Below are 19,358 nucleotides of genomic sequence, written 5' to 3' on the forward strand. Positions count from 1 at the left end.
ATGCTGACAACAGCCACCAAAAGAAAGCCCTGCCCCAAGAAGCGGTGTTACGTTTCTCTAGGAGAGAACGCATGCATATAAGGCGCAATACGGTGAATCATGAAATCCCTTTGAGAACATTTATTCCGATTAGTTAGACATTTACAGATTGGAATATCTCCGGGGGCCAAAAATCGATACATCGTTGATTTATTTGAAGGGCTATTTCCTGCTTCGTTATCAACACGTATTAACAGATCAACTTTATGATCGTTCACCGCCATAATTAGATCCAGTGTCAGATTACCTGAGTTATCACGTAGATAGTCATGATAAGGGTGTGAGATCGTTGTCAAACCAGGAAAACATTACTCATTTCGAGATGCAGACTTCTATTTTCGGAATAGGATGCAGTGTTCTTTTGTCCGAGACGAATTACCATTATTATTCTGTAAACCTCCTGTAACAAATGCCAGCCACACACGCGTTAACAAGCGGATGTTGTTCTGTGTACTCCAGCAACTGAACGACGGTCTGAGACAAATTTGAATCTGATCCAGGCACACATGTTGTTGTAACATGAGAACCATCCACATCTTTGGATTCAGCCGACGGTGGTGTCCCCACCAGGGCAAGACTTGACCTTCTTAGAAACGATGCCGCAAGATTCTACGCTTTATATCGAAATATTGCTCTGAGATGCACCGACAAAGGCAACTTGTGACTTTGGGTAATTTTGAGAAAGATAAGTTTCCCTTCCCCGGCAAAATTGTAAAGAGCGTCCGAGAGAAAATAGGAATACAATATGTGAATGTTCCTGATTCCACCACCTTCAAATTTTGAATTTGCTAAAATATTGTAAACTGTGATGTAAATTCATTCCCATGTACTTGCTCATGTAATTCATCTACTGCGCATACGATTATGAAGTTCAGCATATTATGGTTATAATAGTCTGTTGGTCGTGCTTGTTTGCTTGTTCGGTCGTTAGTTCGTTCGTTTGTTAATTTGTTTGTTTGTTTGTAAAAGCCACTAATGAGATGTGGGTCAGACAATCCAGTGGCTTCTGTTGAGAGTAATGCTCCAGGCGGACAGGGCACGAGGTCATGCAATCTGCGAAGTCACCATGCAGGATCACCTCATCCATCAAATCGCCTCGCGTTGCGGGCTCAGGTTGCCAGGCATCAGCTCTCACCCTAAATCCCCAGGGGTAAGGAAATAATACCTAAACGCAGCATGCGTCGGTGTCTGATAACAGATTTGTCCAGTACCTCCTGAGTCGTTCATCACGTGACCGTGGTTTTGCCACCATGTGGTCAAGTCTGTGTGTCCCTTGACTTGTGTTAGGGAGAGGTCATGACAGACACGGGGGACAGTGGAACATCGGTTTGTACAAACACACTGACCCTTAATAAATTCCGGACAGAGCAGCACGCCAAAGAATCCCATGCTCAGCACTATAATAAGAGCTGACTTGTGGCAAAAACGCGCCCCTTGCTAGACTGCGTGTACCCGTGAAGGTCCGGGTTAGAATTGATCTTCAGAAACCCATGCTTGTCGTAAAAGGCGACTACTGGGATCGGGTGGTCAGGCTCGCTGACTTGGTTGATACATGTCATCGGTTCCCAATTGCACAGATCGATGCTCATGCTGTTGATAATTGGATCGTCTAGTCCAGACTCGATTATTTATAGACCGCCGCCATATAGCTGGAATATTGCTGAGTGTGGCGTAAAACTAAACTCACTCACTCACTAGGCTGGGTGCCATTATATCCCAAACGACGGAATCGCAGTTCATGATTTTAGCCACTAATAACGACATACGATAATTATCAACGTAATTATAATATCCTGGGATACGCTGTCTGCTTAGAGTCGGGGTTACCTAGATAGGACAGAATGCGAGGTACACATAATATTTATGGATAATAGATTCCGGGCTGTTGGTGTGTTCAGCGAGCGATTTAACAGCTTTGGCATCCTTAGAATCAAACCCGAAATTCCCTTTGTCAGCCTAAAGCTTCATCTGTAAAGGCAGCATTTGGCCACAGTCTTGCTTGAACATGGAACTAAAACAAGGTGTCAAAGACCCCAAGCTCATTGTGTGGGAGAGTTTTGAACTGATTACAGAAACAGGTCTAACCTTTGTCCAGTGTGTGTAAACACAATGCCAAAGCCATGGATGGAATCTATTCAGCAGGATCCGTATCAACACGATTGCCACTTGCTCTGCACGTGAGGACCGTCTTGTCGTGTCGGTATCAATCAGACTGCAACCTGCCCTGCACGTGAGGACCGTCTTGCAGTGTTGGTATCAACCAGACTACTACCTGCTCTGCACATCAGGACAGTCTTGCAGTGTTGGTATCTACCAGACTACTACCTGCTCTGCACATCAGGACAGTCTTGCAGTGTCGGTATCAACCAGACTGCAACCTGCTCTGCACGTGAGGACCGTCTTGTCGTGTCGGTATCAATCAGACTGCAACCTGCCCTGCACGTGAGGACCGTCTTGCAGTGTTGGTATCAACCAGACTACTACCTGCTCTGCACATCAGGACAGTTTTGCAGTGTTGGTATCAACCAGACTACTACCTGCTCTGCACATCAGGACAGTCTTGCAGTGTCGGTATCAACCAGACTACTACCTGCTCTGCACGTGAGGACCGTCTTGTCGTGTCGGTATCAATCAGACTGCAACCTGCCCTGCACGTGAGGACCGTCTTGCAGTGTTGGTATCAACCAGACTACTACCTGCTCTGCACATCAGGACAGTCTTGCAGTGTCGGCATCAACCAGACTACTACCTGCTCTGCACGTGAGGACCGTCTTGCAGTGTCGGTATCAACCAGACTACTACCTGCTCTGCACGTGAGGACCGTCTTGTCGTGTCGGTATCAATCAGACTGCCTCCTGCTCTGCACGTGAGGACCGTCTTGCAGTGTTGGTATCAACCAGATTGCCACCTGCCCTGCACATGAGGACAGTCTTGCAGTGTCGGTATCAACCAGACTGCCACCTGCCCTGCACATGAGGACAGTCTTGCAGTGTCGGTATCAACCAGACTGCCATCTGCCTTGCACATGAAGACTGTCTTGTAGTGTCGGTATCAACCAGACTGCAACCTGCTCTGCACGTGAGGGCCGTCTTGCAGTGTCGGTACCAACCAGATTGCCACCTGCCCTGCACATGAGGACAGTCCTGCAGTGTCGGCATCAACCAGACTGCCATCTGCCCTGCACATGAGGACTGTCTTGTAGTGTCGGTATCAACCAGACTGCAACCTGCTCTGCACGTGAGGACCGTCTTGCAAAGTCGGTATCAACCAGACTGCTCTGCACTTGTGAGGACCGTCTTGCACATGAGGACCGTCTTGCAAAGTCGGTATCAACCAGACTGCAACCTGCTCTGCACGTGAAGACCGCCTTGCAGTGTCGGTTTCAACCAGACTGCCACCTGCCTAGACTAAGGCTTAGTCTCTGAATATATATAATTTTGATAGTACCAAACAAGCCCATTTATATTGAAAAGGAGCCCTAGGCAGACCAGAGCCTGAGGAAGTCTAGACCTGCTTTATTTAGGGCTTTAGCACTGCAGAGAGGGCTTGGCAGTGGGGAAATTAATGTGGTTCAGGGACTGTGAGACAGACTACCACCTGCCCTGCACATGAGGACTGTCTTGTATAGTGTCGGTATCAACCAGATTGCCACCTGCCCTGCACATCAGGACAGTCTTGCAGTGTCGGTATCAACCAGACTGCCATCTGCCCTGCACATGAGGACTGTCTTGTAGTGTCGGTATCAACCAGACTGCATCCTTTGCACGTGAGGACCGTCTTGCAATGTCGGTATCAACCAGACTGCAACCTGCTCTGCACGTGAGGACAGTCTTGCAGTGTCGGTATCAACCAGACTGCAACCTGTTCTGCGCATGAGGACCGTGTTATAGTGTCGGCATCAACCAGACTGCCACCTGCCCTGCACATGAGGACAGTCTTGCAGTGTCGGTATCAACCAGACTGCAACCTGCTCTGCGCATGAGGACCGTGTTATAGTGTCGGCATCAACCAGACTGCCACCTGCCCTGCACATGAGGACAGTCTTGCAGTGTCGGCATCAACCAGACTGCCATCTGCCCTGCACATGAGGACAGTCTTGCAGTGTCGGCATCAACCAGACTGCCACCTGCCCTGCACATGAGGACAGTCTTGCAGTGTCGGCATCAACCAGACTGCCATCTGCCCTGCACATGAGGACTGTCTTGTAGTGTTGGTATCAACCAGACTGCAACCTGCTCTGCACGTGAGGACCGCCTTGCAGAGTCGGCCTAAAAAAACTGCCACAAACGCATGTTGATGATGCTCTGGTCCTAAAAGCGTGGACAACAGTGTGTCCTGATATGCTAAGGGTCACACTTGAAGCGAAGATGAAAATCCCAACGACTAAAAAGTAACATACACCACAAGAACATTGCGACCTGAGACTAACTAGCTGCCGAAATAAGAGCTGTTAGTTCTCTCTGAGTGTTGCTCTTGAATCAATTTTTCACAAGTAACTCTTAAAAATAACTCAAAGGTTGAAAGGCATCCAGTATCTAACGGTATCTTCACGATCGCATTCATTAATGGAGTTTGTCCCGGGTATCTTCAAGACATCAAGCCATAATCAATATGGTTGTTTCCAGCAAAAATATGCTTTGTTTCTATTTGCGACGGAAAATTGATTTTTATTCCTTTTTAGGTAACTCTTTTACAAGTGAAGGTGAAGGTCAATGTTGAGTGAGTAATGAAATCTGCACGTCCCATCAAGTAAACCGTCTTGGGTGTTGAATTAATTCAATAACAGATGGGGTTATTACCGGATTAAACCCACAACATGTGTAGAGCTTGAAACAATAACGCCATAAAGTCTACCCGATGGGCTGGACGTCCTTGACTGAAACACTGTAGTAAAATTATTGATGAGTGTCATATTAATTAATGATTGAGTGACGTTAAACTTTTACGTCGCCTTGTTATTTCAGCCATATAGCGACCATGAATTAATGCTATATACCACATGTAAGCGAGTCGTGTGGTTGTGGACAACATCTTGTTCCAGCAAATTACGTATTTAGATTACAGTATTGAATTAAAACGTTCGAATGAATTAATGCAACGTTGCATTAAATCGACTCTCGCGCCCTCTACCTGTCGAAAATTACTTCAAGCGAACCCCATGAAGCTATTTCCCTTAGAGCGCTTTTTACGAATATCCTACGAAAAACTTGTGATACAAATCAGTTCGGCAAAGACCGACAACACCGCATGGGACAGTTTTCGATGTACGGATCAATTGTTTACATTCCATATATGGCTAGTGTTCTCTGGGATGTTCGCCTCGAAGTTTCAGTTATCGATTTCAGGCAAGTCGTCAGGGATAACAAGTCTTTCATTGTATCAATAGGAAGCTAAAGTGAGTGCATATGCCCCAATATATATAAGGGCTCCTTGATTCCCGTGTACACTAACTAATTGTAAATTATAAAATGCCTCCCTGCAGAAGACATGTGGTGATAAAGTAACTTTTCATTTTTGAAAAGGTGAGTGAGTGAGGTTTTATTCCACATATATCACGACGGAACAAATGAAACGAATTGGCTTCGTATTGCTTAAAGTTGGGAGGGTCGGTGACTTTTAAAAAAGAAGCAACATGTTATTTACAAAATTATAGTTACACTTTGAAATTTAGTAGGTGATTTATAGGGACATTGAAAGAAATGAAATACATACTTTGATAGACATCATGATATATCGATTGTGAGTTAGTGTTTGATAATGTTCATACTCTTGCTACACACCTGTAATGGGTAAAGGTGGCATTCAGCTCCAGCAGGGATCGAAAAGGGAAACAAACAAAACTTGACTACAATCGCTCCAAACACAAAAACTATCCTTACCATCCAGAAGTTCAAAAAGGGCAATAGAGACACCAGGTGCAATTAATTACTTAATTATGCTCCAAACAATATATGAAGATCTATAGTAGGACAGAAAATGATTCATTGAAAGATGGGAGTCTCCGGGCGAAGCGCTTTGTCTGGCGAAGACTGTCTGCTGGCGCTATGTTCTGGTTCCGTCAAACAGAAATATCCTTTTCTGATCTGACATAAAATCAATGTATATCTAATCAGGATGGTAATCACAGTAGTGTCTCCTCCGTTTTACTGACAACACTAAAATATCCATCTGCTTCTAAATTTACCTTGAAAGAAACATAACAGCGGCGTCATTGGTATCCAACCGAACACGCTACTTTGATCCGGTATCTATTATGTATGATCTTCTTTGACATCATTAGTTAGCTTCAACGTAGCCCTTCCGATCAGACGATTTATTGGCAGGTTTAACAATACTGTCACCATGTCGGATAAAAAACGACTTACTCGGTAATGCACCAAACGTTTAATTCAGACTGAAATCATTATTTCCGTTGTCAGTTTTGCTTTAAGAGTTATTAAAGTCTGACGAAATGTATATTCTGGGTCATGAATGTTGTGTAAATGTTAAATATAACATTTTCGCTGATGCAAGGGTATGAATGGGAAAACGCAACGGCGTTCATATAAGATATTGCAAAATATTGAAAGCTGGTGATGTGTTGCATGCCTGAAGCAACTATTCATTTCATATTCATTTCATGCTTTTTATAGCATACAAAGTCGTTACATGGATTGACCATATATGTACATATGAAAAGCCTATAACACGATGGCCTTGTTTGCCGACAAAGACAACCACAGTAGCTTGTCAACACAGTCGTTAAGCTTCAAATTGCTTTTAAAAAAACATGTTAAGGTAATTAAAATCTGATATCTAGTTGATGATTCTAAGGGACATTAAAATACATGAAATACAAACTTTGATACACGCCATGATATATTGATTGTGAGTTAGTGTTAATATTGCTCCTACCCGTGAAGATACGGATTAGAATTGGTCTTCAGTAACCCATGATTGTCGTAAGAGGCGACTAACGGGATCGGGTGGTTAGCCTCGCTGACTTTGTTGACACATGTCATCGTATCCAATTGCGTAGATCGATGATCGTGATGTTGATCACAGGATTGTCTTGTCCAGACTCGATTATTTACAGGCCGCCGCTTTATAGCTGGAATATTGCTGAGTGCGGCGTAAAACCAAACACACTCACTTACTCATATTGTTCCTAACGCTTGCTACCTGTAATCGTTAAAGGTGTCATGGATTTCAAACAATTATCAAAAAAGAAAAGAAAAAAAACTTGATGCAGCTCGCAAACCTTTACACCAAGAACTCAACACAAGTAATTCTGATTTAAATTCCGAGCTTAGGATCAACCCTGCAATCAACGGATATTGACAGCTATGGTCATTGACATAAGAAGGGTCAGCCATCTGGGTGTGCTTAATTTATTTCCGATCTTTGGTTTAGCCTTGAGGATTCGTTCAAAGAAGAGGTAGTATTTCGTCATTAAGTAACCACTGGTTCGTATGAATCTCGAGTGTTTGTCTTAACGCCGCATTCAGCAATATTTGCAGATTTGTGGGATCTTGTTTTGCAGACACTATGGGATTATGTGTGGAAGCGGTCATGCAGATTTTCTTTTAAACACATCACAGCATATCCGCATTTAGAGGCAGGATAATGGAAACACGTTCAGACTTTCTAATTATAGGGCACGTAAGACAGAATGGAGGACGAGTTGACTGGACAGCATAATTTTCCGAGACTGCCCATGCGATGACCATAAGACTGTCAGCCATTTTTGAATAATGGCCACCCTTGTTCGTGTCCCAGGATATGGAGGCGGACTACTTGCTTAGTGCCACAGACGGATGTAAAATATGATCCTGTTCACAATAAAATCAGCTATTGTATTACTTGACGGAATGTTCTGGCCCATAAATAGACAACGTGTGACAAGCCTGTTAGATTCGTATTCCGTCCTGAGACGTAGGCTATTGACAGAACGAATGGAGATTTGGAATGTAATCAGCGGGCAGTCATCCCGGCTCTCTTGGGGACCATCAGGCAGTAGGAGTGTGTGTGTGTGTGTGTGTGTGTGTGTGTGGGGTGTGGGAGGGGGACATTGTAGGATGAATATTTAAACACAACAACATCCCAGAGACGCGGGGAGTTGAAAGATGCTCAATATAAGCCATCGCCAGATGACATTTGACATTTGTTTCGCTGAGCTTTCTTTATTACAATCAATACAAATGTCTTGATCTACATTAATTGTTGTTCTAAGCAAGATGTTTATACAGACATTGTGTAATTTGTTATATCGAACGCCCACACATTAACGGCGTGCAGGTATTGCAGACTCGGGCACCGCATTTAGCTATACAGAGTTGCTTCCCCTGGACTCGCCAGAATCCTCGGACCGTGGCTGGGAATTCCCGGATTATGCTTCCAGGCAAGTCAGTATCGCTGCGGGCATACCCCTTACATCAAGCTAAAATACCCATATACCACAAGAATAACGTTAAAAACAGCGTTGCGGAGATGATTGCCTTGATTGTGTAAATGTTGCGGAGATGATGGCCTTGATTGTGTAAATGTTGCGGAGATGATGGCCTTGATTGTGTAAATGTTGCGGAGATGATTGCCTACACTGTGTAAATGTTGCAGAGATGATTGCCTTGATTGTGTAAATGTTGCGGAGATGGTGGCCTTGATTGTGTAAATGTTGCGGAGATGATTGCCTGTAAATGTTGCGGATGGCCTTGAGATGTTGCGGAGATGATGGCCTTGATGTTGCGGAGATGATGGCCTTGATTGTGTAAATGTTGCGGAGATGATTGCCTACACTGTGTAAATGTTGCAGAGATGATTGCCTTGATTTTGTAAATGTTGCGGAGATGATCGCCCCCATTGTGTAAATGTTAATTGTGTAAATGTTGAGGAGATTGCCTCCTATGTGTAGATGTTGCGGAGATGATTGCCTACGTTGTGAAAATGATAATTGTGTAAATTATAATTGTGTTATGACACAAAAATGTATATAATGCCGAAAAGGAAATGCTATGTAAATGATGCCTGCTAACCTTCCATATTTTTTTACTGAAGATCAAATTGGGCTTTGGATACGGGACAGTGAGATAGGTTTACGACATTTTAACCAATACTCCAGCCATAGCTTGATAGGAGTTTCCAATAACATAACAGATTTTACCCTTGAGGGAAATAGAACCTGTGTGTTTATCCGAACCAGTGAACGCTACTGGGCCAAGATAACTCAGCGGTTAACAGCTTTCGATTAACAGTTAAGCGTTAAAGATGCCTGATACCTGTTACATCAGAGAACAAGGTCTATTCTTACAATGAGTGAGTATGGTTTTACGCCGCTTTTAGCAATATTTCAGCAATATCGCCGCGGGGCAGGCCAAAAATGGGTTGCTAACATTATACCCATCTGGGGAATGGAACCCGGGTCTTCGGTGTGACGAGCGAACGCTTTAACCACTAGACTACCCCACCGCCCCTCTCTATTCTTTCAAAAACCATTAGCATCATAATAGTATTGACGCGAAACTAATCATCTCAGACGATACACCACTGCCAGGCTTCTTCCAGACATTCACGTCGCATATAGTTTCTACGTTGATGTGAGGCTAAAATAACGCTGATGCTACACTAGACTTTATTCTTACTTCCATACTCTTGAACCGTATTAATCTGGAAATTTACGAACTTTTTCTAACGAAAGTTGATATTCTGAAACTATTTCTCGATCGTTACATATGTTGGTTGCTGTAGCGACAGCCGAACATTATAATTGTTGACAGAGGTGACACGGTTGCTCTACTGCAGCGTATGCTACCTGTATACCGTTCTATGGATGTCGCTGTCGTGAGCAGGAGGAATTCTTTGTACGCATTCTCCTGTCTTTGAAAGAATCGAAACAAAAGACAAAATATAATACAAACAGTGCCCCTTTAACGTCTAATTAGGTCTGCGATGTTCGACAATTCTTTTAAAATTGCATGTTCTAATTACCTACAGTCGAGACACTCCGAATGTAAGCTGTGAACCTATCGATACACTCCATGTACCCAGGGCTAGCAGGTATACTGACTGAGTTTGTTGGGCAAGTCAGGTAGGAACCGACAGTGAATCTTCCATTGTTTGGGGGTGGCAGGGTAGCCTAGTGGTTAAAACGCTTGCTCGTTAAGCAGAAGACACGTGTTCGATTCTCCACATGGGTACCATTTGTGAAGCCCAAGTTTGGTGTCCCCGCCTTGATATTGCAGGGATATTGTTAGAAGCGGCGTACTCACAATCTCCATGGTTCGGGGAGGATTTTGCCGTAACACCCATCGCCCAGCGGTGGGGTAGCCTAGTGGTTAAAGCGTCAACTCGTCACGCTGCAGACCTGGGTTCGATTCCCCGCATGGGTACAATGGGTGAAGCGCATTTCTGGTGTCCCCCGCCGTGATATTGCTGGAATATTGCTAAAAGCGGAGTAAAACTTGACTCACTCATTCACTCACAATTAGCCCAGGCGGTTGCTAGTGAGACCACGTGTGTGTAGCGATAGATTACTCTTGACACCTTATTACCCATTCTGAACAAATGATGCGGCAAAACTGCCGTCCGCATAAACGGGGTTTCGCTATTATCGGTTATATCAAGACACAGTCGGCGGTTTACATCTATCATGGAATATCGTGGCCTGTGTGAACATTACAGGCAAACAGTGGTTGATAACATGAGCGATAGCGCACATCAGCAGCCAGGTGTGTATTCATCCGTTTGGATGGTTAGTTGGCTGAGACTATTTTGCCCAGGGCAAATAGATGACGTTTTCAGTGCTGTTTGATGTGCTTGTTGGTCTGTTGTTCAACGCTGAACATTATTCTTACAATATGACGGCATCCTGTCAATAATCGAATCTGGTACAGACAATCCAGTGATAATCTATGAACTCCGGTCAACGACAAGGTACATGTACGCTGTCGTCAAACAATTCCACCTATTAACCTGTTGCTATTTGTTAAACGGGCTGTCAGTTTAGTGTGTCTCTGTGAGTTTTAACCAACACATGACCCATTTACCCGTTGGTTCAACACGTCATTTGGTTGGTTGGTTGGTTTGTTGTTTAACGCCGACCTCAGCAACATTCCAGCTATATGTGAATGTTTCGAGGTTTTGTGTGAAAAAGTAAGCAATCATCAGAGGGAAATTGGGGAGGGCCGATATCCCCGGGCAATTCCTCAGAAAATTTCTGGGACCCGGGCAATTCTGTAGAAAACCCTCTGGACCCGGGCAATTCTGTAGTTCTAAGATCAAAGGAATTTCTTAGTGCCACGAATGCCCGCGAAACTGATTGTAGAGGTTTACTCCGTAAAATAAGTACCTTGCGAGACAATAGAGTGGCGTCATTGGAGGATTATAAGGTGGGAACACCTCAGTCAAGACGGTCAAAGGAAGATATTTAGGATGCATTTGGGATTGGATGCAGTACTGCATGAAATACTTTTCCCATCCCAGATCATAATCACGTGTGCCCTACATTACAGCTGCTGATGCCACATTAACATTGACTGCTTACCGTGAGGAGACAGGTCGATGTACTGTAGATAGAACACGCCCTTTCTGTACACAATCTCCTGGCAGATTATAGCGAAGCTGAACACATCCCCCTTCTGTGTCCCCTCGCTGGGAGCATTTTGTTGCCTCAGCAGCTCAGGAGACGTCCATAGTCTGCCTGTAAATAGACAGTAGACCAATAGACAGTAGACACCGACAAGACGTGACCGTCTACCTGCATTTCCACAGATATTGACGTCACATGGAAATGTAGTATTTCGACAGGAACAGAATTTCCAAATTGGAGAAATTTATCGAAGGAAGCGCCGTAAAATATCTCGTGATACGTGTCATTCAAAGGCAAATTCTCCTGCAGTTTTGTGTAAGGAACGCTTCAAACAGGTTTTACTCAACATATTTACATTATCTGTACATTGGTTGAGGTGCGGTGAAATGGGATATAACGTCGTGCTTGAGACTATTTCGCTCATCTGACGACTTGCACTAGCCCAGACTTAAGCTGGCTTTATAGTGCTAGCCCACTGAGATACCATGCAGCCGTTCAGCATGAATACCCCACTCAGACACATTACACTGACTCCGAGCCGACCAGTCCTTGTATAACCCATTAATGCTAAGCGCCAGGCAGGGACCAACAAGTTGCCGATGCGACGTTTCGAGTTCGACTTATTTACAGTAGCTGGGGCAATATTGACATCTCTTGAATGACTTACTCTGTTGCAGTGCGAAGTCCATCTCATCAAAGTCATCATCCGTCTCCCGGAAGTAGTGGAGACCGAAGTCCGTTATCTTGACCACAAACCTGCTGTCCACAACACAGTTCGTACTTTTTAACCTCCCGTGACTCTTCGCTTCACTACTGTGTAAGTACGCCATTCCCTGCAAACAAACCCTTTAGTTCAGTGATGTGGCTTTGCCGTAAACAGTATACAGACATACAAACCAGTCTACATATATGTTACAGGGAATGTGTGGAACCAGGGATTCATGAAATCACTGACTCTTTCAGGGATTACATGAAATCACATTCCCTGTAACATATACACAGTTCACCATATACTCTCACTTTCAAGAAGAGCATAAGTGTGTTTTCGTGAATTTAATCCGCTGAATTTAAAAACCTTTTAGAGGTTACACATGAAGTCACAACCGAAATTCTCCCCAATACCACCAGTCGGTTATGGCACCGATATCCACAAACCAATTCTACGCAAGATCGGTAGACCTCGGTGCACGCAGGATAGGTTAGCGTACATAGTTGTACTGCATTTGCGGAATCGAACAGTCAACTACAAGTGCAGTGCCTGGTTTGAGAGTATCGGCGCAAACCATTCATAATCGTTTACTAGAAGCTGGACAATAGACCCTATTTGGGCCCTGTGCTGCGACGACTACATCGGCGTCGAATGGCTCAGTGGTGCAATAACGTTCGATTTTTGATTCTACAAAAGTGTTGTCGTGTATGGTTCAGTGACGAAGCACGCCTCCTGCTTCAGAGCCGCATCCATCGACGTCGAAATGAACGTTCTGCTCAGAATTGTGTAGCCCAGGTTGACCGATATGGTGGTGAAAGTGTCACGATGTGGGCAGACATATCCTACACGCAGAAATCTAACTTTGTGCGCCCTCGGGGCAATTTGACTGCTATTCGACGAACGACGAACTCTTAAGGATTCATATGGTTCTGATCATTGACTCATGTATGCAACAGTCACGAATCTTCAGCAGCCGCATCTTGTAACAAGGACGCATCAAGAAGCTCACCCTGACTATGTCCTGCATGATCGAATACCGGAACATCCAGTCTAGTTGTATCTCGTCATTCTCCAGCACATCCTGGAAATAAAATAAATGTAAAACTGTCATCAGATTATTAAATGCATTACGCCTTCCTCAACGTTAAGGCCCAACGACCGTCTATAAAATGAGGAGGATCTACTCCAGGAGCCCCGAGATGATACACAAGAGATTTCCGTAAAATGTCTGCTTTGTGGTCGCTCCCTTCTTACTTCCTTGTGTTAAAGTTCGAAAACAACGCCAACCACATGAACTCATTGAAAGATGTAAAAATTAATGCAACGCTGTTTAAGATAGTGATTCACCATTACAATGAAATGTTCCAGTCCCAAGACAGTAGTCCTAATGTCCATACATACACCTATGCACTACAGCGTGTTATTGGGGTGAGTGAGTTGATGTCGTTTAAGCAATATTCCCGCTAGATCAAGGAGGGTTCGATAAGTTGATCCGACAAACCAATCGACGATAGCGCATGCAACGAACCTTGTACTAATGGGCAGCATGACACAACACGGCCACCACCTGATGTCGTCTCACGACAAGAATTAGGTACTAGTGACCTGTTGTGATACGCATGCGTTGGTTCTGTATAACCTCAACTTAGACTAGTAGTAGTTGACACTGACAGATTCGACCATATATGTGGCGGTGTGTGGTCCTGGACGTAGAGCTCTGGTCACAAATCAGTTGAAGTTAATCAACGTCGGGCGCGGAGAGTCTTTGGATGGGTAACTGCGTTTGACTCCTGAGAGTTTCTAGGATTTCAGTCCTGCCCCACAACGAAGCACATGTGATACATGTGATCACACCTTAGGCAAGTGAGTTTGTTCAAAATTGCCTCTGTTCACCCAGCAGAAAATGGGTACCCGGTGAAATATATCTTGAGACTATTAACCTTCTAGCGCCTAACAGGCAGCTTGGGTTATCCGGGGTAATAATGATCAGATTGTGCGTTTTGAACAGGATATCTAGCCTGGAGAAGGCGGGTTATAAATATTTTCATTATTACTATTAAATGTAACGGGACGTTGCTGTACCTGTAGGCTACCCTTGGGGCAGTACTCGGTCAGTATACACTGATGGGGTGGGTCCAGACACGCCCCTATAAACCGCACCACGTGGTCGTTCTGTAAATCTTTTATCTGTCAAATAGATCGATACATGAACAAATCAAAACATGTGATTGAGAGGAAGATGTCACATATGTAACAGACGTAACACGCTATAAATCTGGCACAAATCTGGAGCACTCTCTCTTTCCGTCGTGTAACCTTGTCTTGATTGAAAAGTATGACGGCAGCAGAAATTAATACTGAGAAGTCCGAACCAAGTCCTAGCCAATTAACCTATGGCGACGACACATGACAACAACATGTGTTGATATACCTCAGCATGTAGTTAGCACGGGACCCTCTGTTATCGCGGCAGTTACAGACTGTAATGTTGTCTCTATCGGAATAATGAACGGCTATTGACATTTGGCATTTTATATATATTTTCAGTTGACTGATGTTTAATCTTCATTTCTGTCGCAAATCATGCGGCACATAATAGCAACTCGTTCAATGCGATCACTGCAATCCTGATTGCCTCGTTTGACGCGGAAATGGAGAAACTCACTACTATCGCGGTATTGCTATTGTCTGACTATGGCACGCGGTACAAGCAAATGACACTGTCAAACTTTTACTTAAGACAAGTAACGAATCTAAATAGATTTTATATTAAAAATTATAATTTCATTAAGATTAGTAATATCATCATATGTTTAACCATCTTCGATAATCTCCAGGGTATACGTTACGATCACTCTCCACTAGACCCTGGATGCATCTACGGCTTGGCCTGATGATTTTATTACCTCGCTTTGCTGGCTTTTTATCCAGTCAGGTGTCTACGCTGGGAAGTTGAGCGAACCAATCACAACTGACTTTCGCTTCTTAAATTATCTAAACTTGGCAACACAATTGATGCAGAGGTACTCTGAAAGATGTGGAAGGAGTTCTTTTTTATATTTTTTGAAAGTTTCAGATCTGTCAATTTGTCTGTATTATTTCTCAAAAACTCTGAGTGGTACTGCGAACAAACCTTCGCGACTGCGACCGCTGTCTTTGTTGACACTGGCAAGCTCGGATGTAACGGCGGCTTAGCTGATTGGCTACTGTGAGAATGCGGAGCCAGCCAAGGGAGGTAATATAATTATCGGGCCAAGCTGTAGATGCATCCAGGGTATAGTGGAGAGTGATCGTAACGTGTACCCTGGAGATTATCGAGGATGGTGTTTAACCAAAACATCAGAAACGTTAAGAATGTCTTCGTAAGACGATCGTCCAGGTTTAACATCCAATATCGAAATGTAAGAAAACTGCTATGCTGTATCAGTGACAAAGTGTGGATTAAACGGAAACTCACCTTCTTTACCTCTAACAGTAAAGGTTTGTGGATTGTAATGTTGGACCGTGAGATGGGCTTGATGGCTATGATAGCTCCTGAAACACCCAATACACAGACATGAAAATCTCACACACAAAAAACAATATCTACTTCCAGTGCTGTGCTTGTACTCTGAGAAATATTTTCCCTTGTGTCGATACAACGTCGTGATGATACATCCATGGGGTAGACACGACACACTATATACATGATGTCACTACTGATATTACTGACCCGTGAAGGTCCGGGTTAGTAGATTGATCTTCAGTAACCCATGCTTGTCGTAAGAGGCGACTAACGGGATCGGGTGGTCAGGCTCGCTGACTTGGTTGACACATGTCATCGGTTCACAATTGCGTAGATAGATGCTCATGCTGTTGATCACTGGATTCTCTGGTCCAGACTCAATTATTTACAGACCGCCGCCACATAGCTGGAATATTGCTGAGTGCGGCGTAAAACTAACCTTACTCACTCACTGATATTACTATTGTCATATTTACACGAATACCATAATGCCTGATCCAAGTAACAGGACAAGTTGGCAAATGCTACAATCGAGACAATCTAATGACTACCATCATCGATCGACGCAATTCGGATACTATACTGCAAACTATTCTACCCCAGTTGACCGCCTCCGAGGTTAGAGTGTCCACCCGACGGCGCCATACCCAAAGACGTTGAAATATGGTACTTGTTGGTCCTTACCTGGCGATCGGCATTAATGGGTACAACAAGGACTGGTCGGCTCGGAGTCAGTATAATGTATCTGAGTGGGGTATTCGTGCTTCACTGCGGCATGGTATCTCAGTGAGCTGACACTATAAAACCAGCTTCAGTCTGGGCTAGTACAAGCACCCACACATACACACGCATGCACGTCGTCATGTGAGCGAAATATTCTTTAGTGCGACGTTAAACCCCTTTTCATCTCACCTCTACGCCAGGTGTTTACAGGGATTTTTTAATCTGACTTAATTGAATCACACAATTATTTAGACCTAAACAGCCTGAGGCTCTGAGTCAGTATAGGTGGCTCTTCCAAACGTCGGAAAGAAAAAATCCCAAATACTGGGAAATTAACATAAAGGTATTGTCTTCCCGCTGTAATGTGCGCTTATTTATTTCAAAATTAAAATCAAAATCCAAAATAAACACTTTCAGACAGAGAAGGATATTCCTGAAATATTTCATTTCACCAACATACAACATTCTTATTTAAAATAAAAACGAAAAAAACAACAACGCCGGAAAAATCATTTTTCATCACAAATGATGGAGTAACGGCCATAAACAGTTTTCACATTATGGGTGAGGTGGTGAACATATTGAAACTTGAATTCGAATCTCTTCAGCAAACACATTAAGGGGCATCAGTGGTGAGGTTTCAGCATCACTGGTTCAACAGATGTTAACGAGGTTAAGCTGGTGATAGTTGATAAATTTATTGAGATTTGTTGTTTTTGATTCGCCGATCGAGATGTAATCCACAACACGGCACTATATTAACCATTTTTACGATCCCCGTTAATTCTGCTTTAATAGAAGTAGTTGGGTTTTTTGAATTTTCTTTAATCAAAAATGCCCACCAGACAGACTGTCGTACAGAAATTTAAACGTGTATTGTTACAATCAAGCTACTGAAATTCAGCTAAATCCGTCTAGCTATGTCATCAATATCAAATGTCATATGACATGCTTGATGGGCAATTTACCCGTGAAGATCCGGGTTAGAATTGAACTCCAGTAACCCATGGCCATGCTTGTCATAAGAGGCGACTAACGGGATCGGGTGGTCAGACTCGCTGGCTTGGTTGACACATGTCATCGGTTCCCAATTACGTAGAACGATGCTCATGATGTTGATCACTGAATTGTCTGGTCCAGACTCGAATATTTAGAGGCCATCGCAATATAGCTGGGATACTGCTGAGTGCGGCGTAAAACTAAACTCACTCACTCACTTCCTCATTGATGGGAACTTAACTGGCGTCCACGTTGCTGCCACATCAGCTCATAGATGCGAACAGCACAGTGCATCTAAATAGTATTTGAAGCGCCAATACAATCCCCCAGTAACCCCGCGTGAAATACTTCTTGTTTGTTTGTTTGTTGTTTGTTTGTTTGTTTGTTGTTTTACGCCGCATTCCCAAAAAATGTCCAGCTATATGGCGGCTGTTTGTAAATAATCGTGTCTGGACCAGACAATCCAATGATCAACAGCATGAGCATCGATCTACGTAATTGGGAACCGATGACATGTGTCAACCAAGCCAGCGAGTCTGACCACCCGATCCCGTTAGTCGCCTCTTATGACAAGCATGGCCATGGGTTACTGAAGTCCAATTCTAACCCGGATCTTCACGGTTATACATGATAGTACGTTTGAAACGACTGTATTCCATGACGGATGAGGCATCGCGTTTCTCCGAGCAGCTACAGGAACGGAGCTACACACAACAATGGATGCTATGCCGCCCATGCTAATTTACATGAGTGTTATACAATGCGCAATAGAATGTCAGCCACAGGGCCGGTGGGGTAGCCTAGTGGTTAAAGCGTTCGCTCTTCACGCCGAAGACCCGGGCTCGATTCCCCACATGGACACAATATGTAAAGCCCTTTTCTGATGTCCCACGCCGTGATATCACTGGAATATTGCTGAAAGCGGCGTAAAACAAAATTCACCCTTTAGCCACATCAACCGACTGCAATCTCACGCAGCACTTACTTCCGCCTCAGATGTAACACCCTCCGGTTACATATTTTCCAGCATGTACTCAATCGGTCTTTAGGGTTTTCACTGATGCTAATTCTTTTAGATTTTTTTTAACACAAGGTGTAGTTTCACTTTTCCCTTCATATTAAAAAACACGGCGATTTCATCGTCATATAAATTTCACCCGTCATTTTTCCGTGTCAGGCTGCAGGTCAGAATCGACACATTTAATCAGTGTTCAGCTCTCAGACTTAGTTGATCCATGTCAATGTCCCCAACAACATGCGTGCATATAGACCCATTGTGACAGTCACAGTATGTTCTGTTTCTGTTGTGACGAAGAAACAAAACAGACCAAAGCCTGTTTGGCATGAGAAAAACAACAATGTAGATGTCTATTGAAATATCAGTAACAGTTAATATTTTATCTTGTTATAATTAACTCTGATTAAACCATGTCGCCCTTTTAAACTATACGTGAAGGACGAGACTATACATTGTACTGTTCTACCAGAACAATCCTGATTGATGGGTGGTTAGGAATGAAAATTGGAAGTTGTTATTATTCCTCAGGAAGTTCTCTAAATAGTCGTGCGCCAATAAGTATGTGTTCGGTCGTAAAAATAGTACATTTCATTTTTTGGCGTTGATGGAATGCGCAATGTTTTCCCTAAAACCGTCTCCCGTTTCGTGTTGTTTTACCTTGTAATACCCCGTCTTTGTAAACAGCTGCCTGTTGCCGACGTTGTTCAGTACAGCGATCGTATCCCTCGAACAGGAGCTGGAGAACGACATCCGCTGAAACAGTGGACACATATCATCTGTCATGCATGGAACTGTAGAAGTG

The 19,358-nt window shown here is 43.7% G+C and overlaps 1 protein-coding gene across 1 annotated transcript in view; it reads right to left on the reverse strand.

Moving 5' to 3' along the window:
* The window catches only part of LOC124283764 (atrial natriuretic peptide receptor 1-like), a 111,230-nt gene that overhangs the window by 30,628 nt on the left and 61,244 nt on the right, over nucleotides 1–19,358 (reverse strand). Inside the window, exons 9-15 of the mRNA XM_046719782.1 lie at nucleotides 19,214–19,309; nucleotide 18,544; nucleotides 15,769–15,845; nucleotides 14,394–14,498; nucleotides 13,321–13,392; nucleotides 12,270–12,435; nucleotides 11,558–11,713 (exon numbers count right to left, since the gene is read on the reverse strand). Coding sequence (XP_046575738.1) covers nucleotides 11,558–11,713; nucleotides 12,270–12,435; nucleotides 13,321–13,392; nucleotides 14,394–14,498; nucleotides 15,769–15,845; nucleotide 18,544; nucleotides 19,214–19,309 — 673 coding nt within the window. The remainder of the gene's footprint in view (nucleotides 1–11,557; nucleotides 11,714–12,269; nucleotides 12,436–13,320; nucleotides 13,393–14,393; nucleotides 14,499–15,768; nucleotides 15,846–18,543; nucleotides 18,545–19,213; nucleotides 19,310–19,358) is intronic.

This window comes from Haliotis rubra, unplaced genomic scaffold (assembly GCF_003918875.1).
Source record: "Haliotis rubra isolate DU_JTF1 unplaced genomic scaffold, ASM391887v1 Scf320, whole genome shotgun sequence".
NCBI lineage: Eukaryota > Metazoa > Mollusca > Gastropoda > Lepetellida > Haliotidae > Haliotis > Haliotis rubra.